Source organism: Hylobates moloch, unplaced genomic scaffold, assembly GCF_009828535.3.
Source record: "Hylobates moloch isolate HMO894 unplaced genomic scaffold, HMol_V3 SCAFFOLD_5, whole genome shotgun sequence".
Taxonomy (NCBI): Eukaryota; Metazoa; Chordata; class Mammalia; order Primates; family Hylobatidae; genus Hylobates; species Hylobates moloch.
In genome coordinates, this window is record NW_026652280.1 from 65,628,992 (window position 1) to 65,651,222 (window position 22,231).

Sequence of the window (22,231 nt, forward strand, 5' to 3'; positions counted from 1 at the left end):
ACTTTTTGAGAAAACTAAAGCAGACAGCACAGTGCAAATTTTTACAAGTTTGAACTTAAGTGATCATTTCTTATCTCCTGTACTGCAATCTCCCTCAATACTAAACTTATTCCCTTTGTTGAAATCAGAGAGTGACTTCTTTGGCAGTGGAACAAGTCTTTGTGGACAGGATCCAGGGACCCTTTACTTAAATTTAAGCACTGAATGGAAACTCTGTGGTCGGGCAAAGGAGTCCTAGGGAAGTAAGCAAGACCAGATGGTTTGGTTTGAATGGGGGGTGGGGATGAGAGATTGGGTAGGGTAGCCTTTATGTTCAGATAAATTAAAATGGTCAAAAAATGGAAGATACCAGCATTAATTAAGTGGGCAAGAGAATGATTCAGAAAACCAGAAGGGAAATATCCCACATTTTATGATAAATGGCTGGTTGAAGTTCTAGCTTACCCTTAGCAATTTCATGTCCACAATTTTACATCTAAGGCTATTACTCATGTTTTCCTATGTCTACATTTGTTTTACTGCTAGCTCTGTCTTATAGCTGACTTGTTCATTTATTCATTGCACAATTGCAATGTTACATTCCAATAATTGCATCACAGATGCGACAGATGCATTATCTGTGCAAGATCCTAGGTTAGGTTCTGTGCAGATGGGATTCTTGAAGCATTTGGGATAACTAGTATATAGAAAAAAGGAAATTTGATGGTCAGCTGCAATTAGAGATAAGTTACCTGGGCAAACTAGTTAATCACTCTGATTTAGGTTTCTTGTCTGATTAATTATGGTATCAATAATGGCATACATTAAAACTTCAGGGGTATTGAGTAGAAATCATGGTTGAAGACAGTCTCCAATTTGAATTACTTAAGGTTGTCTGTAAGTCATATCTTCTTTTAGATAAAGTAATCACATTGGGTAGTTGCCAAGGCAGCTCATATAGGCCCAGTTAACCTTTGCATTTGTGCTAACAGTGTCCTAGAATAGCACTATCCTTTAGAACTTTCTATAGTGATGGAAATGGTCTACTTCTGTCCAGTATGGTAGCTCCAGATACATATGACTACCAACACTTTAAATGTGGCTAGTGTGAGAAATTGAATTTTTAATTTTTCTTAATCGTAATTGATTTAAATATGAACAGTCACATGTAGCTTGTAGCTTATGTATTGAATAACATAATTCTAGAATCTTCTGCCATATATAATGATATAACTTATGGTAAGTGCATTTTGAGTGCTGAGCTATTTGGACTTTCAACCTAGTGTAAACCTGTGTCTTTTTGGATGGTGGGATTGTCTACAGCTGTAACTGAGTAAAGGTGACTTCCACAATGTGAGGCAAGGACATTAGCTACAGGTGTCCTGACCAAGATGCCTACTGTAGTAAAATGCCTACTGTTGCCTTGCTGGTTTAAATTCCTTGGGCCTGACATTTTGGTATTTTTCATCTGACCCTCTGTATCAGATGTTCTTATTGAGACATCACCCAGCAGCATCATGGTTTATGATCAGAAACTGTGGTCCTTATGTCCAGTAGCACTTAGAGTCCTTTATGCTATGATACTGCAGCAGTACCAAGGGATGATTTTATGGGAAATTGGGATAGATTCCACAACAACAACCAAATAAATGAAGGACAAGTAACGTGTCTTGTGGGTTTTGAAAAGTCTATTATACTTCTTAACAATCTTTTTGAAAGTCTTCAGGGACTTTCTACTTGAGAAGCAGTACTCGAATGCTTTGTTTTAGTTAGAGTCACATTAACCAACGTAATTTTTTTTTTTTTTTTTTTTTTTTTTGAGACGGAGTCTCACTCTGTCGCCCAAGCTGGAGTGCAGTGGCGCAGTCTCGGCTCACTGCAAGCTCCGCCTCCCAGGTTCACACCATTCTCCCGCCTCAGCCTCCCGAGTAACTGGGACTATAGGCACCCGCCACCACGCCCGGCTAGTTTTGTTTTTCTATTTGTAGTAGAGACAGGGTTTCGCCCTGTTAGCCAGGATGGTCTCGATCTCCTGACCTCGTGATCCACCCATCTCGGCCTCCCAAAGTGCTGGGATTACAGGCGTGAGCCACTGCCCCCGGCCATAATTTTTTTAGATTAAGAGTTAGTGTAAGTTTCTAAGTCAGCCTCCCCCTTCACTTGCATTTTATTTGGTGTTTCAAGAAAGGAAAGAGGAAAGCAAATATGAATTGTACTATTTGTACTAAATCTTCGAGATTTATTGACAAATTTGTTTCAGCATGGTATATTAGAAAAAGGAAAACTTTGTTTCCTAGGCTGAAGATCTAATTGATTAATACCTTTGACTTATGATGATCATTCATGTTCATTCGAAATTCATCTTTCAAATGGATTTTCTTTCAAAATAAATGAAGAGCAACTCTCCTTTCCACTTTTAAGCATTCAGGTATGGCAAGCTCAGATGTTTTGCTGGGTTCTAGCTGGAGCACTGGGATACCCTTCTGTTCTGGTGGCTTCTTTCTTCCTTTCTTGTATCCCCCAAAGTGGATCCCAAAGATACACAGTACCTAGTAGATTCCAGCTGGTGGGAGACTAGAAAAACTGGAAGTGGGTGATTTGCTATTACTGTAAATAAAAGGAGGGCCTGAGCCTGGAATTCTTCTGAAAACAAAAAATTCCCTGGGTTATTTTTCAGTTGTTTTCAGGATCATCTTGAGAGGGTCCTAAAATCTTTGCATCCATGCTGCCTTTCTTACTTCTATTTCCAGATACTTCAGACTTTGAATTTTGCTTTTCTCTAGGAAACTGCGTTTCTAGGCTTTTCCCAAATCCTCCATTTACTCAGTGCATTACTAGAGAATGCATAACTATTCTCTTCAGATTTCCTAAGACTTTGGACTTCTAGTAATGTAAAAACAGCAAGGTAAAGGGTATTTTTTGTGCACCTTCTTCTTCTTTCATTTAGACCACGAAGGGAAAGATAAAGTGCTCAATTCCTCAAAATGAAATTTCTTTTGCTTCACTGAGACAGGCAAATGGAATAAACTGATGTCTAACTCCTGGAAAGACCAAAAGAGGGCCTAACAGAGTGCATTTGTGGTGAGGGGTGAGGAATGGCCCGGGGTTCTTCCTTCCGTCTGCCTTCCTCTCTTTCCTCCCAGTCCTGCTGCTGAAGTCTCAGTTCTAGAGAGAACTGAGAATGGGGAGTAAGGAAGTGGGTGGGCACAGGAGAAAGAAAGACCATGTATTCTAGGGAGTCAAAAGGGCTTGTGTTGTCTTGAAAAACAGGGCAGTCAGTGAAATGAAATCAGTGTAAGTTTGGCATTGTATAAGCTGCTTAAAAAATTCAGATTGTTCCTTGTCAGAGATGTAAAAAGCTATATAAACCTCACTTTTGAGAAAATATTTACAATATATAAGGCCTAAGAAACATCTTCACAGATATTGTTTCCTAAAAAATTCAGCATCTGTCTTTGCAAGAAATTTGGAAGCTTCTAGCGAATGTACCTGAACTTTTTCAGTTTTCTATTTGAATTTGACAACATAAACACCAATTCCTCTGTTCCTCCTCCTGTCCTGTGTTTCTGGGGTCCTTCTCTTCTCTCTCTCTCTGTCTCTCTCTCTCTCTCTGTCTCTCTCTCTCTCTCTCTCTCCCCTCTCTCTCTCTCCCTCCAACCCGCCCCCACCAATTGTGTGTCTCCCTCCCTATCCCTTCATCTCCCTCCCTATCCCTTCTTATTCTTTCTTTGGCATCATTTACCTACATTAATTGAATAATTACCTAAGATTTTCCATTTCACTTTCTTAGTGAAGTCTTATAATCAGTTTCATAAGGAGATTTTGCATTAATCTTAGATGTATAAATTTGACCCAATATACTTACCTAGTAAGGATATAAGTAAGATAGATAAGTATAAGATAAATACTTATATCTTTATATTGTATAAAATACTTATAAAGATATAAGTATTTATCTTATACTTATCTATAAATTCAGTAATTTAGAAAATAGATATGTAGATTATGCTGGTTCTTCTCTTAATTTTTTTTTGCACATAGAATCCCATGCTCAAAGTCACTTGACTTCAGAGTTTGTAAGATATGGGTCCATTATCTTTTCTTATGTACCATTGCTATGGGGAAGTACAATGTCTGCATCAATCCTGTTCCTTTACATAACAGATGGGGAAGCTTTTGAATTTTATTTTTATTGCTGGAAACTTGAAATTTCACCAACTTTATCTTTTTAAAAAATTCATCCTGGTCAGTACTAAGCGAGCCCTTAGAATCTGAGAACTAGTTCATTTTTCAGGTTCTACGTATTTTCTTCTAGCATTTAAAACAAGTATTTGTTTGTTCACTGTATTTTTCTCAATTATCTCCTTCTGAAACTCCTATTAGATGATTGTTGCACTGTTTGGATTGAACCTCTGTGTCTCTTAAATGTTCTTATATTTTTCAAGCTTATTTTGGCCATGGCTGTTTTAACATTTATGCCTTCAATATTTAAAAATTTGGCCAGGCATGATGGCTGACACCTGTAATCTCAGCACTTTGGGAGGTCAAGGCAAGAGGATGGCTTGAACTCAGGAGTTTGAGACCAGCCTGGGCAGCATAGTGAGACCATGTCTCTACAAAAAAAATTTTTTTAATTAGCCAGTTGTGGTGGCACATACCTGCTGTCCCATGCCTGTTGTTTCAGCTACTCAGGAGGCTGAGGTGGGAGAATCACTTGAGCCTGGGAGGTCAAGGCTGCAGTGAGCCGTGATTGGCCCACTTAACTCCAGCCTAGAAGACAGAATGATAGATCCTGTCTCAAAAAGAAAAAAAAATTCATGGTCATATTGCTAATTTACTGAAGCCCCTCCCCTTGCCCTGACTTCCCTTTCATTATAGCTAGCATCTGTTCTTGTTTCTTGACTGCAGTAGCCTCTCAGCACTCTGAAGGTAATAACTAAATTAAATCTTAAATTTCAAGTTCTCTTCTTTTCCTTGAATTTTCTGCTCCCTTCAGAGTCATGTGTTTATTTTAGCATCGTTGTTTTTCTCTTCCATTGTTGTTGCTCTGTTGACTTTGATCCTTGGGTGTTGATTTATGTTTATTAAGAAAGGACTAGATTGACAGATTGATTAGAATAGGTAATGGGAGTTGTATGGTCCTCTTTTCTCCCAGAACTCTCCTGTGAATAGGAGTCTGGGCCTTTTTGAATGGTGAAGTGTGTTGACTGTCATCCTTCACTTAAGACACATACATACGGGATTATGACACCTCTGAATCAAAATATCCCATATACCCCATAAATATATATACCTACCATGTACCCACAAAAATTAGAAATTAAAAAATAATAATACAAAACATTTGACATGTGCCCGTTTTATGTTTGTATGAGTCATATTTTTAAGTTTAAAAATTCCATGTTGATAATATAAAAATTTAAAAAAATGTAAAATAATTTTTAAAAGACACGCACATATGGTATCAATGCCAAAGTCATGGGAGTCCTGAAGAACTGTAATTTATTTCCTTTTCAAGCAAACTGAACTTCTCTTTTTATACACTATTCCACAAAGAATAGTGTCTATTAATGTGCCTGGCATTTAGTAGGCGCTCAGTATGGGTTGATAAATTGCTATACTTCCTTTTAGAAGGCTCCAAGTGAAATGCAATTCAGCCTTCTGTCTACAACCGCCACACCCTCGCTAGGACAGACGCCACTGCCACCGAGGCAGGTGTCTCTCATCACCGGGAGTTAACTACTGCCTGCTCTTCAGTGTCTGGGAGGGAAGGGTCTGCCTGGCCTCTTTGTTCTGAAAAATATTTTCCAGTTACTTTGGTCCTTCTGAGTGTGGGGTGCCTCCCTGATCCTTTTATTTTGACTCTGGAAATGGGCTTTTTCTGGATCAGCCTTTACTTTCTACGCATTTTTCTCTTGTGCCTTTTTATAGGCTGAGGTTTTCCTCTACCCCTATCAAACCATTCCTGCCTGATTTTTATCTGCCAGGAACTTCCAACAATTTCTGTTCTGTTAATGGAAATGCTCAGTGGTTTTTAGAACTGCACGTTTAAAAAGACATACCTTTTGACTCTTGGAGTAATTTGTAGGGACAGGAGAAGGTAGCCTGTGCATTTTGCTATCTTGATTGAATTCTCTTGTGCTGATTTTTCAGTAGTACTTATTCCTTTCAGAAAATAAATGTGTTTTTTCTTACAATGAAAGTAATACATAATTGTGATTGGAAACTTAGAAAATATGGACAGGCAAGGTGAAGAATGACAATGTTATGATTTCACTAAATATCTAATACATTTAGTTTTTCAATGGAGTTTTTATAATAAAGGAATAGACATTTAACCCTTGTTTTAGTTGTATATTAAATCAAAAATGTTAAATCAGTCTCTGGATACATCACACATGGTTTACAGTCCTGTTCATCATGAGCAGAATTCCAGTACCCAAATACATTTTCCAACATTCAGAATATCTGAATTAAATATTCCTTTCAGTAACACATTTAACTGAGCAAAATAGTCGATTTAATTTATCTCCAGCTTCATAATTGATAAGCAACTAGCTAAAAGTGGAATTAATGTACAATTGACTATATAAATATATAGTATGCTGTAAAAATGATTATATAACATATATATACATTTGGCTTCACATAACAGAAAACACAAGAAATAATGTGTTATACAAATATGAGTTTCTTTTTCTCTCTGAAGAAGACGATGTAGATGGTGTTTTTCCCTACCATGAATCCAGTTTCTTTTTGTCTTTCTTTTTTGTCTTTCATAAAAACAATCAGGAAACTTAAGGAAGACAACAGACTGGATTTGGGGTGCACAGTTGATAGTGTCTTCCACAGAGAATAGTGTCTATTAATGTGCCTGGCATTTAGTAGGTGCTCAGTATGAATTGATAAATTGCTAAATGCAATGACGAGTGCATAGGTAATCATAGCTGTGGTTATCTCCACAAATCTGTATGAATGTACACATATTATACCTAACAAGTTATTTATTGCACAATTAAATTTGGGAAACTATAAATAAAATAAAATGCACTTTCATTTTTTTCAATAGCCAGATGATTTTTTGTATCCCAACTCCTCTTTTGGATGTGACTCTGGATAAAGAGGAGGTATTATCAATTCCCTGTAGAAACAGTCAACTGGTAAGTTAAGGCAAGGGAAACAGTGTAAGGAGGTTAGAAAAAATAATTATTTCAAGACAGTTAGAAAAACTAATGGAAAAAATGCCCACTTATATGGAAACAATGAAGAAAAAAGAAGACTCTTAAAAATAAACTCAGAAATAAATAAATAGTTAAATTCACAGATAACTATATGCCCTACCTTTAATAACAAAAATAACAACACCCACGGCAATAGCTGCAGCCAGAAGTCAAAGTGTGGGGGAAGATGTCAGATCAATTTTGTTCTCTTGAATGAGCTCATAATGGAAAATCTTGAGCTACCCTCCGTGTATCCTTTAGTATTAATTTAATTCCCACCATAAGAAATATTTTGACATTTCAGTTATTTTCTGTTCATTTTGAGACTGGGTCTTGCTGTCACCCAGGCTGCAGTGCAGTTGCACAGTCATAGCTCGCTGTAACCTGGAACTCCTGGGCTCAAGCAATCCTCCCACCTCAGCCACCCTAGTAGCTGGGACTACAGCTGCACATCGCCATGCCCAGCTAATTTTTAAATTTTTTATAGAGATGAGATCTCATTATGTTGCCCAGGCTGGTCTCAGACTCCTAGCCTCTTGCCTCCTAAAGTGCTGGGATTACAGACATGAGCCACCATGCACAGATCAGTTATTTTATAAAGGTAAATATCTTTCTTTGTTGGAATTAGAATTGCATTTTTTTCCTTCAGCTTTTATTTTAAGTTCTGGGGTATATGTGCAGGATGTGCAGGTTTGTTACATAGGTAAACATGTGCCATGGTGGTTTGCTGCACAGATCAACCCATCACATTGGTATTAAGCTCTGCATCCATTAGCTATTCTTACTGATGCTCTCCCTCCCCCGACCCTGGACAGGCCCCACTGTGTGCTGTTTCCCACCATATGTCCATAATGTGTTCTCATCGTTCAGCTTGCACTTGTAAGTGAGAACATGCAGTGTTTGGTTTTCTGTTCCTGTGTTAGTTTGCTGAGGATAATGGCTTCCAGCTCCATCCATGTCCCTGCAAAGGACATGATCTCATTCATTTTTATGGCTGCATAGTATTCCATGGTAGATATGTACCACTCTAAGTGTAAATATCATGGGAAGCAGCACTATGTCATCTTAAATGTGTAGTGATAAGTGGGAAAAAGTGCACTGTCTAGCAGGGGAAGTGAACACATTTCATCAGAGCCCATCTTGTCCATTTTAGTACAAAGTTTCAAAGAATGCTAATCTGAGTTCATGACTGCCAATGAATCTGTCTCAGTAGAAGGCTTTATTTCTATGAGATGAATCCCATGCATGATCTATACCATGTGTCATGAAGCTTGGGTCCACCTTTTGAAATGGTGCATCGTGAACAGGAGCCATAGAAGGACGGGGGGTTGCTGACATCTGCCTCCACCTGGATTCATGGTGGCAGACCATTTACAGTGAGAGACTTTCCTCTGTTATACTTCAGTATGTTTCCTTCTCTTTAACTTTAGTTTTTTTCCTTCCTGTTAGAGGAAGAAGGATTCTTTGCTCTTCCAAGAATAATTCCTTTTCCCACCCTTGATCTGATGAAGATGGCGATGATGATGATGATGATGATGATGATGATGATGATGTTTTATTTCTGTACAGTTTCTTTTTATGTTACATAGATTTCATGTGGGGCACTCTATCTGGAAGCAGGTTCTTGGTCTCTCCTAAGAGTCTGCTGAGTGATTTGGATGTGGCCAGTTTGTGTTCTGGCCGCTCTTCTGTTGCCTGAGGTAGACCGAGGTCTGGATGTGGAGTGTAGTCAGCGGGTGCTGTGAGCAATCCTGTTTTGCAGATTTTGTCTCTATTTTTTTTTCTAATTCAATCTTTTTTCTAATTTTATTATATTTTTCCGAAGTGTGCTAACACCTTCCAGTCATATCTTCCTTCCCACCAGGACACTTGGCCCGAGGTGTTTGCCCCTCTCTGCTGTCCCCATTCCTCTTGCTGCAGCCAGTGTCTCACCCCTCAGCCAGAGGAGGGCAAGTCAGAGCAGACACTGAAGCCTTTCCAAAAAATGGGTTTCTGTGAGCCTTGTGTCCCACCTGGCTCTACCTTCTATTTTGGTTGTCTTCTCTTTACTCCATTGGTGAGGGAAAGCTCTCCACCCTTGGATTATGAGAGTGGTTGAACACACAGCACCCAACAAGGGTCACGTGAAATCGACAGCAGTTTATTAGTCACGTTTCCTCACAGCTTGGGAGAGGAGGACACTGCGTGCCACACAGGGCCACATGTAGGCTGCTCTTGGGAACAGGGTGAGCAAGCAGAGTCTGCAGGCTTTGTAGCATCAAGAGGGTAGGCTGTCCCCTGGCTCCCACAGGAGGAGGTGACTGGCTTTTGAGTAATGCCATGGGCTGGCCAGGAACTGAAATACTACTCAGAGATACACAAGAACTGTCCTCTGGATAAGGAGGGTTGTTTGGCTGGGGGACCTTCTCTGCAGGAGTATGCTGGGGAGAACTTGCTATTAGGCCATCTGATTTCACCAGATTTCCAGGCAGCTTATGTTATGGAGCCCTAATTTCGATCTCACACCACACACACACACCCACCCCTAACTAGGGATTCTCATTATTCTGGGCTTATTTTATTTATTTTCTCTTGTATCTTTTTATCCTTATGTTCCATCTTTTGCCTTCTTCCAAACTAGAGGAAAAATATATGGTGAGTTTTCACAGAACTTCTTCTCTCTTAGTATATTAGAGAGGGACTTCTATTTTAGAATGGTACATTGCATCCTCTGTGAGTAGATTTTTAAATTGGACTGCAGACATTGCATCAGGCAAGCAGAGGCCGATAAGGTTTGAAAAATTTATTTCTTACCTTTTTCAAATCTAACCTTATGAAGCAGAAGATAACAATGTAGATAATCATGAAAGGATGAGAGAGAGAGAGAGAGAGAGTGTGTGTGTGTGTGTAGGTTAGACAAGTGGTAATCTTCAAACACTTATATATGGTATTGTAAAATATATTAGCTTAAATATCAAAAATACATAATCTGGTTTGCCCCTGTGTGAGGGATTCCCGAGACCATGCCCAGTTTCAGTGGTTTAGAAGGACTCACAGGATGCAGCAAATAGTCCTACCCATGGCTGGAATTGTTACTGCAAAGGGATACAGAGCAAAATCTGCAAAGGGAAAGGTGCATGGAGCGAAGTCCAGGGAATCTACGCAAGCTTCCGAGAGTCCTCTCTCAGTGGGGTAACATAGGACAAGATTAATTCCTCCAGCAACAAACCATTTCTACCAGGAAAGTTCATTTAAGCCAAGGAGCCCCAGGTTTTTACTGGGGGTTGATCATGTAGGCACCCTCTACCTAGTATGCAACAAAATTCCAGACTCCCAGAAGGAACACGGGTATTCAGTATAAGTCATATTGTTGGCACAAACAGTTTAGGATCCATGAGCCAGTCTTAACATTGAGGAAATAGTGGAAACCTCCTGAAACTCAGATTCTCAGTTGCCAGCCCAGGGGCCTGCCTTGCAAAACAGGCCTTTCTGGGGAGAGTATGTCAGCCCTGCTATGGTACTCTTTTCTGCAGAGCGCTCAATATAATATATTTCTAGGTGTATGGGGAGTAAAACTTCTTTCATTTGCCTTTATCTTCTCTTCTTCCCTTAGAAAGTGATGATCAGAGTCAGGTTTATAGGGTAATCACCATGAAACAATTGTAGGTATTTAGTGAACACTCACCAAGTGCCTAGCACTCTAGACAACAGCAGTAAAATAATATATATTTTTATATATTAGCTTAAAAGTGAATTTAAAATGCAAACAAAAGCAATGGCGATGGTTAGAAGGTGAGACAGTAATTCACAGTTATCAGGTAAGATAACAGTTGGCCTTTGAATGGAATGTTTATGAAATGATTTTACATCGGCCAAAGGGGAACATTAACCCACCCTGCATTTGTCTCCCCTTGGCTGCCACTCACCCCAACCCAACTAAGCTATGCCAACCCATTGGCTGTCACTTTGGGGTAAGTAAAGCAGTTTTGTCTTGAGCTCCATGTGAAAGAGTGAATAATCAAAGTACCAGAAGGATCTCAGGCATCCTCAGGACATGCAGACAGAAGCATAATTATAGCAAGCCTCCTCTGTCCCTTCTCCTTCCTAATCTCCCCATGGGCAAAATATCCTCTCACTTGGCTTTCACTATGCCTTTCATTTCAAATCGTTGAAGGTCATACCGCCTTTTAAAGGTTAATCAGGGCCAGGTGTGGCGGCTTACACCTGTAATCCTAGCACTTTCAGAGGCCAAGGCAGGAGGATCTCTTGAGCCCAGGAGTTTGAAACCAGCCTGGGCAAAAAAGCGAGAACCTGTCTCTAGAAAAAAAAAATTAAAAATTAGCCAGATGCAATGGCATGTTCCTGTAGTCCCAGCTATTTGGGAGGCTGAGGCGGGAGGATCCCTTGAGCCCAGGTGTTCAAGGTTGCAGTGAGCTACGATCTCACTGTTACACTCCAGATTGAGTGACAAGACCTTGTCTCAAAAAAAAAAAAAGTTAACCGGGGTAAGCGTGGTGCCAAACACATGAAGAAACTTCTCACTGAAATGGAAGAGAACACTGAAGTTATTCTAGCCATACCCGTGAGCTGCTGGGCAGTTTATGGAATGAGGTGGCAGGCACTGTCCTGTCCTGCAGAAGGATGATGAAGGAGAGTATAATGAAATGACTACGTAGAACAGTAAAAATACCAACTTACATAATCACATATATTACAGAATGTTACATCCTCTTAGCAGATTGTGCCTTTTACTCTTTGAGCAAATCTGGCAAGAAATGTCTCTGGATACTAAATTTTTATAATCCAAAAAGCTTAAATCCTAAATTGGTGAGTATCAAGATGCTAGGCCCTAAATCGGTTTCCTACAGTAATGTATAGCTATTGGCCCATCTGCTTTTTCATACTGTGTTATTGTTGAGAAGTCTGATGCCTCCCTAAAACTTATTCCTTTATTTATATCCTGCTTTCATTTTTATATTTCTGGAAACCTTGTAGGTGTATTTTTATTGTTGAAGAACTGAATATCATTAGGATATGAAATCTTTTTTTCCATCATCATCAGCACTCAGCTTTTTGTTTCTGATAACTCTTCCTTTCCTTTGAATTCTGAACATTCTCTTCTAAGTATTTCTGTAATTATTTCTTTCTCTCCACTTTTTCTATTCTTCCTTTCACTGCTTGGATTAAACTCACATATCTTAAATTGTCACTTATTTTCCATATCTTTTTTCTGTTTGTATGCTAGTAGATTTTGTCTGCATTATTCTTGTAGAGACGTAATTTTAATGTTTACCATGCGTAATTATAACTTGGCCCCTGTTGCATTTGTAATTCAACAATCATACTGTTAATTCACAAGAATGCCTCTTTTTTCACTGATTTCTCCTTTATTGTTATACTTAGTTCCTGACTTCTTGTTACAACTGCCTCTCAAGTCTCTCTAAAATTATTAAATAATTATAAATATTCTTCTCTTTCCTCAATTATCTGCTTTTTGTAGAATGTTTATCACTGTACTTCTTTTTCATGATGTTGGTTTTCTCTTGATACTGGTTTACAAACCATTGCAAAATACAATCACAAAGTCTGGCTTTAAAATAGCATGGTTTTGTCAGTTAGATCAGACTTAGACAATTAGAGGTTTACTTTTCTTACAAAAAAAGAAGCTTAAGGAGGAAGGCCAAGGCTGTTATGGCTGCCCTGGCATGGATCTATCAATTTTTTCTTCTTTCCATTCTGCCCCCCATAGTGTATGGGCCAATTGTTAATACCTACAGGATGTCTGGACATCACATGCACCATGTCCATGCTTCTGAAAGAAGCTGACTTCATCCACTTTCACAAGAAAACATTAGCTTTCCCAGACACTCCACCAAGTAGAATTACATTCATATCTTACTGGATGGAACCATCACATGATCACACTCAGTCTTTTTAGTTAGAACATAGCATCTTGGAGCAAAATCATGATATTCATAAGTTAGGAAAGAAAAGAAAGTGGGTTTTGGCAGGAAGCTAGCAGAGTCTGCTTCTGAGACGAATTCTGTTACAGTACATGGCATTTATGAGGATCAATATAATTATGAATGAATTGGTAAGTGCTGTTATCAATGCCCAGATAGTCATTAATTGTATATATCTCCAGGTGGCTGTACATATATATAAAAACTCTAGTGTAATGCATGTGTGAATATGCAGTCATATTTGGAAAGATATACCTAGATAAATGTGGCTTTCATTTCTTCTGTTAGCCTCGTGATACCTGTGGCAACCACACTAATCAGCTGGATGGCACCAAGGAAGAAAGAGAGCTTCCAAGAGTTATCAAGACAAGTGGTTCCATGGTAAGTTATAGTTGGGCGGGGGATGGTGGTAGGCATGAAATAAGCCATTTCTTCCAGACAGTTGAGCAAAACTTGAAAAAACTGCAACATAATTAAGATGGCTGGACAACCACAGATTTCAACATACTTATCTACCTTAGGTAATTTTTAAGGAAAATATTCAGCAGTAAATTAGCTCAAGTTGAGTAGGTAAGCTCGTGAAAAGGTGCTCAGCATTATTAATGATTATGGAAATGCAAAGAAAGCCACAATAAGATATTTCTAGATACCCTATAGAATGGCTAAACTTAAAAAGACTGACAATACCAAGCAGTGCCAAAGATTGAGAGCAATTAGAACTTTCATATGTTGTTGTTAGGAATGTAAAATGTTTTATCCATCTGGCAGCATCTTAAAATATTAAGGATATACCTACTATAAGACCCAACCATTCTACTCATAAGTAATATATATACACACAAACACTTATCCACAATGTTTATAGCAGCTTTATTTGTAATAGCCCCAAACTGAAAATATCCAGATGGCCATTTGCAGGTAAATGGATAAAAAAAATTGTGGTATATCCACAAAATGGAATATTACTCAGCAATAAAAAGGAACAAACTGTTGATATACACAACACAGATGGACCTCAAAATAATTATACTGTGTGAAAGAAGCCAGACCCAAAAATATTTGATTCACACAAAATGATAGAAAATGTAAACTAACCTATAGTGGGGAAAAGATGATCTTTGATTGGTTCCCGGGGACAGGAGGGAGGGTGAGGAGGGGAGAGAACGAGAGATTCAAAGGAGGCATGAGTCCATTTTGGGGGGTGTTTGTTTTGTTCATTATCTTGACTGTGGTGATGGTTTCATAGGTCTATATAGTCAAAACTCATCAAATTGTATGTTATTTATACTTTATGTACAGTTAATTGTATATATATCTCAATAATCCTGTTTTTAAAAGTCCATTGAATGTCTTATAATCTCATTAATAGACAACATATTTATTTTTCAGTAAGCTACTTAACAATAAACAGTCTATTTGTGTGTTACATATGAATGACCCTTGACTCTAATCACACATGCCACTAAACCCAAGCACTTACAAAATGTTTACAATCCAATCTACAGTAGTCAGAAACCTACCTTACAAATCAATTCCTATATAGATAAAAGAAGACACCTTCCTTATGTACAGTCAACATAAATGAAATAATCTGTCAAGATGTTAGTTTATTGAAAATGTAAAATAATCCTTTTAGTTTATTTCCAGTGTCTTAAATGATAACCAAATAGCTATACTTGCTATTGATTCATAATTTACTACAAAATACAATCATACCATTTGTTAAAAATCATCAGTTATATCTGTTTGCTTCATATAAAAGAAAATCTAAGGAACTTAATTTTAAGCAAGTAGAAGGTTATTTTTTTTTTAATCACAAAACTAAGAAATTAATGGGGAATTAACCAAGGCTTGTACAACTGCAAAACAATGTAGTAATAGCCTTAGCACAGACTAACAACGTTTTCCTTTCGTGTTGCCGCCTTAGCACGTGGACTTAATCCTTATTCTTACAGGATGCTTAGGAGGCTCTGATACCTTGTTGATACCCATTAGTGTCACCAAACCAAACTGGGTCGGTTTGCCCATGCAAAATGGAAAGAACACTGAAGCACAAAGTTTTGCAGCAGGAAAGATTTATTTCAACTCAAATGACAAGGAGACAGGAGGAAATGCTCAAATCTGTCTCACTGAGCTGGGGCTTGGAGCAAGTTTTGTAGTGAGAGGGTAATGAGGTGTGATCTGATTGGATCTTGCAATAAGGTGATGCCAGGAGGCCTGCTCTGACTGGATCCTACCATGAGGTGATGCCAGGGCTCAATCTGATTAGATCCTAGATCCTGCCATATGGTGTCTGCCTCTTACTTCAGTCCCTGTTCCTCATTCTGAGCACTTAGGTTCCACCCATGGTTGCATGCTTGGTTCATCTGGCATGCTCAGGTTGCATGACCTTCAACCTGGGGGTCCATGGTGTAAACCAAAAATAAAATTCTAAGGCCTTCAGCTATCTGAATGGACCCCTTCTCTTCGCCAAGGGTATTCCAGAGCTATCTGAAAATCTCATTCAGGCCACGATGGAAGAGGGGGTTGGGCATGCCTCATTATACCCTCTAGCATTAACATCAACACAGACCTTAAGTCTGATAAACATTTACGGTCTATTCTCTCTAAAGCCTGCTACTTGGAGGCTTCATCTGCATGACAGAACCTAGGTCTCTGCAACCCCTATCATAATTCAGACATTCCTTTCTACTGATAATAACTCAACCAAATGCCAATCAATTTTTTTTTTTTTTTGAGACAGAGTTTCACTCTTGTCCAGGCTGGAGTGCAATGGCACGATCTTGGCTAACTGCAACCTCCACCTCCCGGGTTCAAGTGATTCTCCTGCCTCAGCCTCCCAAGTAGCTGGGATTACAGGCGTGCACCACCACACCCAGCTAATTTTTTTGTATTTTTAGTAGAGATAGCGTTTCACCATGTTGGTCAGGCTGGGCTCAAACTCCTGACCTTAGGTGATCCACCCTCCTCGGCCTCCCAAAGTCCTGGGATTACAGGCATGAGCCACTGCGCCCAGCCCATTCAGAAAATTTTTAAATCTACCTATGACCTGGAAGCCCTGCTTCAAGTTGTTCCACCTTTCCAGATGGAACCAATGTAAATCTTACATGTACTGATTGATGTATTATGTCTCCCTAAAATGTATAAAAGCAAGCTGTACTCTGACCACCGTGGGCACGTGTTGTCAGGACACCCTGAGACGGTGTCATGCGCACGTCCTTAACCTTGGCAAAATAAACTTTCTAAATTGACTGAGACCTGTCTCAGATATTTTGGGTTCACAATGACAACTAAAAAACAGCTCACCACTTAGTTACATAAAAATTGAACCAGATTGGTCTCGGGGGGGTTATATTAGGAACATATGACAATTGACTGTCCATTTTTAACAGGAAACCTTCACTCTCCTGGAAAACTTGTACAGTAAAATTTCTCTCTCTCTCTTTTTTTTTTTTTTGACAAACTGTTACACCCTTAGTGTGACTGTATGTTTTTTCTATTCTTATTTTAGTTGGCTGGACCTCATTCCTTTATAAATAAACTTCTCTAGGTTTTTGTGTTTGTTCTCTCTGCAACTTTTTAAATTTTATAAATTTTGAATTTATTTTGAACTTATTGCTGGAATTTTTAACTTTCACAAAGATCTTCTTTTTATCTTTTTCATCGTGGTCAGCATGTGGTGGGTCTTTTCTGTCTAAGAATAATTTTCTTTCTTCAGTTGCTGGATATTTTCTTCTATTATATCTTAAATTCTTTTTCTCCCCATAACCACCTTTCAAGAGCACATATTGGATGCTTTGCTTCAATTGAATAGCTCCTAAATTTTATTGAAGGCAGGCCCCTCTGGAGCTGCCTCTGTGAAAATGCCAGCTACAGCAAGGGAGGTGCAGCCAGGGTTGTGCCTTCCATGGGGCCAGCAGGAGCCAGGAACAGGCGGGAGCCCTGCCCCCTGCTGAGTTGGCAGGGTGGCAACCCTGTGCTCCCAGGCACAGCTGCAGCCGCCCACCTGCAGCTCTGGACCCGGGCATCTCTGTACTCTTCGTGGCCTGGGAAACCCCTCCTCCCACAGGCTCGGAAGTGCCTGCTCATGCTCCCTGGCCTCTCCCCGCTCCTGGCACCCACTCCAGCGTGGAGCAAAGTTGTGGCCCAGCCCAGGTGCTGTTGCAACCCCACAGGGTGTGCACATGCTCAGGGCAGTGCTTACATTCCAGCCCCCTGCCGCCTTGGCCCTCCTCAGAACTTTGGGCACCAACCAGCATGGGAGGGAGGCCGAGGTGGGTGCTGAGGGCAGCTCGGCACAGGCCTGCAGGTACCCCTCAGCAGGAACAGCCTGGGCACTGTGGATGGCATGTTGAAGTTGGGAGGCAGACAGGTTGCTGGGCAGAAAGGGGCAGGTACCTGGTGAAACCCCACCTTCAAGCCAGGAACAGCCTGAAGCCTGGAGGATGGGCTGCCAGTTCTGGGTGAAGTCTGCTTACCAGAGTGAAGACTCCATTGATGACCATTCAGCCAATTGGATGGTGCTTTTTCCAGGCCCGCCGTGGGCACTCATGGACCAATCAGCATGCACTTCCTCCCTTCTGAGCCCATAAAAACCCCTGGACTCAGCCAGTCACACAGGCGTCAGGGACTACCAATTGTGGGAAAGGGCTACCCATTTCAGTTCTCTTCAGGATGACCTGTTTGCAGAAAGGAGCTACCCACTGGGGGTCTCCTGAGAGCTGTTCTGTCACTCAGTGAATCTCCTGTCTGTCTTGCTCACTCTCCTGTTGTCTGTGTACCTCATTTTTCCTGGACCTGGGACTAGAACTTTGGACCCGCCAAATGGTGGGACTGAAAGAGCTGTAACACAAACAGGGCTGAAACATGCTTCCCACTTGCCACATTGTGGGCAATTAGAAGGAGAGAAGAGCTGTGTCTCTTTGGGGAGCCCAGGCCTAGGGGCTCTCTGAGCCAGGGCTGTGAGACCCTCTTTGGGGCTCTGTAGTTCCGGGGATCTCCAGGCTTCTAGGCACCACCACATTCCCTGGTGCCCACAGTGGAAGCCACCTGTGGTACACCTGGTCCAGCCGTAGCCTTGTACAGAGCCAGTGCCTGTACTGGCACTTGGATCTGCCTGCCCCACTGCAGCCGATGTGCCTGGCTCTGTGCTGTGGCTGGAACCTGCGCTTGCTCACACACCCCTTGCCACTCCGCACCTAGCTTGTCCTTGGCAGGCGTGGGATCTGGGCCAGTAGCACAAGCTGAGTGCAGCCTGCTGGGCCAAGTGGGCGGAATGAACCCAGTGGGCCCGAGCAAAACTCAGACAAAGGCATCACCCGTCAAAGAGGCTTCCAGCTAGAAAAGCGACACCCTAAGGACTCTGTGAAATTAGCTCATATTAGTCTGTTTGCTCTGTTTTCTAGTTTTCTTCAACTTTATGCTCCAGATTTGAAAAATTTTTCTTGGTCATTATTGTATTTTTATTTAGCTTGTCTCACTCTTTTTATAATTTTTGGCAAACAAATTATTTCCCAAAGCAGTTTTTTAATCTCTAATATACCCATTATTATAGCAATGTAATCTCAATTCAAAGCAGCAATGGCCCTTTTCAGTTTCTCAGAAGGTAAGAATTACATTATTTTAGGGAATCAAATAATTTTTATGTTTTCTTAAATTGAAGTATAACTTACAAACTGTTAAGTGCCTACATTTTAGATGTATAATTCAATAATTTGGGTTGTGTTTTTGTTTTTTTTGCTTTTTAGAGACAGGGTCTCACTCTGTTGTCCAGCCTGGAGAGCACTGGCACAATCATAGCTCACTGCAGCCTCAAACTCCTGGGCTCCAATGATCCTCCCTCCCCAGCCTCTCAAGTAGCTGGGACTACAGGTGTGCACCACCACACCCAGCTTCAGTTAATATTAACAAATGTTATCACCCATGTAATTACAGTTAATCAAAATATAGAACATCTCCATCACCCAGAAATTTCTCCTCGGCCTTGTCAGTCAGCAGGCCCCCCATCCTGGAGAAGCAAGCCTAGCTGTGATTTCTAACACCTTAGCTTGGTGTCTCGTTTCATATAAGTCTAATTATAGTATGTTCTTTTCTGTCTGGCTTCTTTAATTTATAATAATTTTGAGATTCATCCATTTGTTGCCTGTTTTAAAAATTTAGTACATGACTAAATAATATTCCATTGTATAAATATACCACTATTGATGTTCACCTGATGATGGACATTTGGATTCTTTACAGTTTGGAATTATTACAAATGATGCTGCCCAGAGCATTTATGAGTACAAATGTAGAATAAAGGATATAAATTCTCATTTCCCTTAGGTAAAGATGCTGCATAATTCAGATTGTCAGCAAACACAGCCACATCTCCCCATCACCCATAGCTGTTAAACTTAGTAAGGAATAATTTAATAGGTAAATCTAAAATAACTAAATTCTATCATTAAAAAAGATCTACAGGCAGAAACAACAACAAAAAATCATTTTCTATTGCATATCCTGTGTGGAGGATGTTGTCAACGAAAGCTAGGTCTTCATGGGTTCACACAGAAAAAAATAACAGACTCTTGTATAAATATTTTTTTCAGTATCAACATAGATATAAACGTTTAGTTTTTTCCAGTTATTTTGGAAATGTAAACATGGCATGTGGCGAATGCGTTAGCTTTTGGAATGTGTGGCAATCTGTGATGCGCACAGTGAAGTGAGTACCATGTGGTCAGGGAACTGCACGCCTCCCTCTGGGTGGCAGCAAGTGTTTTCAGGTTTTAGGTTGTGCCTCCAGTGGAGGGAGAGCTTCCAACCATGACTATCAATCCAAGGTGTTTCATCTTGTCCTCCTCCCCAGCCACTCCCCTAGTCCCGTCTATCAGAATCTTTTACAGCAGGAGGGTGATAGGATTCACCCTACGCCTTCATCTAAGGACACAGTGTGTGAAAGGTGTTCTGCAAGGCAGAAGCTGTTGGCACATTGCAGATAGAAGGAATTACAGCTCACTGGGCCTCTAAAGTTTTCTGCAGAGGCATAGAGCTGGACTTTATTGATTTTCCGATTGATTTGTATAGGAAATTGTTGTATGTTTCCTTTGCAGTTGAGTAGATCTATTTTCCAGAAAGGCCAAAATTGTTGATTGTGTGTTTGTGTGAGTAGGGGGTGCTTAATAAAGTGTGTAAAGGGGATAGGTTGGTTAGTATGCAGGCTCCCCAAATGCAAAACCAAACTAATGAGGGAGATAAAAGCTGATTTCATTTCTTGTTCTCTCTTCCATGTCTTTTGTTGTGGCATCTGGAGTTCCTTCTCTCTTAGACTTCTGTACTCAAACTAGGAATTCATTCATCCCCAAGGCAACAATTTCATTTAATTTAGATCGCATTTTTTTTTGGTGTTTTTTCCTTGGGTTATATTTAGTTGCTGTCTACATATTTACAGCAAGAGAGGTCTGCCTGGCTCCTGTTTTTCTAAACATGTCTTAATTATTTGTCTGCGGCCCTTTCTTACTCTTTGTTCATTCTACATTATTTGTTTTTCTCTTCCCTTCCTAGAAATTTTATTTTATGTTACATTTAGGAAGATATTTTTATCTTATCAAACCAATCCCATTTGCTTTACACCTACAAATTTCTCATTTGTCATGCTATGGAATTCTTCACTGGTTTCCAGTGCTATTCAAAACCTCTTTAAAAAAATATATATTTTTCTGCCATTTGTAGTTATTTGGGTGGCAGGGGAGGTAGATTCACCATCTTGACTTAAATTTCTTTCTTTCTTTTTTTTTTTTTTTTTTTTGAGACAGAGTTTTGCTCTTGTCACCCAGTCTGGAGCACAATGGCACGATCTTGGCTCACTGCAACCTCTGCCTCCCAGGTTCAAGCAATTCTCCTGCCTCAGCTTCCCAACAGGCATGCACCACCACACCTGGCTAATTTTTGTATTTTCAGTAGAGATGGGGTTTCCCCAGGTTGGCCGGGCTGGTCTCGAACTCCTGACCTCAGGTGATGCTCCTGCCTCAGCCGCCCAAAGTGCTGGGATTACAGGCGTGAGCCACCGTGCCCAGCCAACTTAAATTTCTTGTACTAGTTCTTGTTTCTTATTTGTTTCTTAAAAAAAAAAAAAAAAGATCTTTGTTCATTTTGTAAAATAATGTATAGTATCTCTAGAAAATTGAGAAAATATAATCAAGCAAAATGCATTCAATCAAATGCATTAAATTTTGCAATAAGTTTCCTTGCTAAAGAAAATAATATTCAGATTGAAGGAAAAAATGTTAAGGCAGCCAGAGAGACAGGTCGCGTTATCCACAAAGGGAAGCCCATCAGACTAACAGCTGATCTCTCAGCAGAAACTCTACAAGCCAGAAGAGAGTGGGGGCCGATATTCAACATTCTTAAAGAAAAGAATTTTCAACCCAGAATTTGCTATCCCGCCAAACTAAGCTTCATAAGTGAAGGAGAAATAAAATACTTTACAGACAAGCAAACGCTGAGTGATTTTGTCACCACCAGGCCTGCCCTAAAAGAGCTCCTGAAGGAAGCACTAAACATGGAAAGGAACAACCGGTACCAGCCACTGCAAAAACATGCCAAATTGTAAAGACCATCGAGGCTAGGAAGAAACAATAGCAACTAACGAGCAAAATAACCAACTAACATCATAATGACAGGATCAGATTCACACATAACAATATTAACGTTAAATGTAAATGGGCTAAATGCTCCAATCAAAAGACACAGACTGGCAAACTGGATAAGGAGTCAGGACCCATCAGTGTGCTGTATTCAGGAAACCCATCTCACGTGCAGAGACACACATAGACTCAAAATAAAGGGATGGAGGAAGATCTATCAAGCAACTGGAAAACAAAAAAAGGCAGGGGTTGCAATCCTAGTCTCTGATAAAATAGACTTTAAACCAACAAAGATCAAAAGAGACAAAGAAGGCCATTACATAATGGTAAAGGGATCAATTCAACAAGAAGAGCTAACTATCCTAAATATATATGCACCCAACACAGGAGCACCCAGATTCATAAAGCAAGTCCTCAGTGACCTACAAAGGGACTTAAACTCCCACACAATAATAATGGGAGA

The 22,231-nt window shown here is 40.0% G+C and overlaps 1 protein-coding gene across 3 annotated transcripts in view; it reads left to right on the forward strand.

Moving 5' to 3' along the window:
• ARHGAP28 (Rho GTPase activating protein 28) overlaps positions 1-22,231 on the forward strand; it is a 199,739-nt gene that overhangs the window by 120,317 nt on the left and 57,191 nt on the right. For all 3 annotated transcript variants that reach the window (XR_009213513.1, XM_032152778.2, XM_032152779.2), the window contains one exon: positions 13,430-13,522. Coding sequence is in view for 2 of the 3 variants with exons in the window: in XM_032152778.2 (XP_032008669.1) it covers positions 13,430-13,522 (93 nt within the window). In the remaining variant the exon portion in view is untranslated. The remainder of the gene's footprint in view (positions 1-13,429; positions 13,523-22,231) is intronic.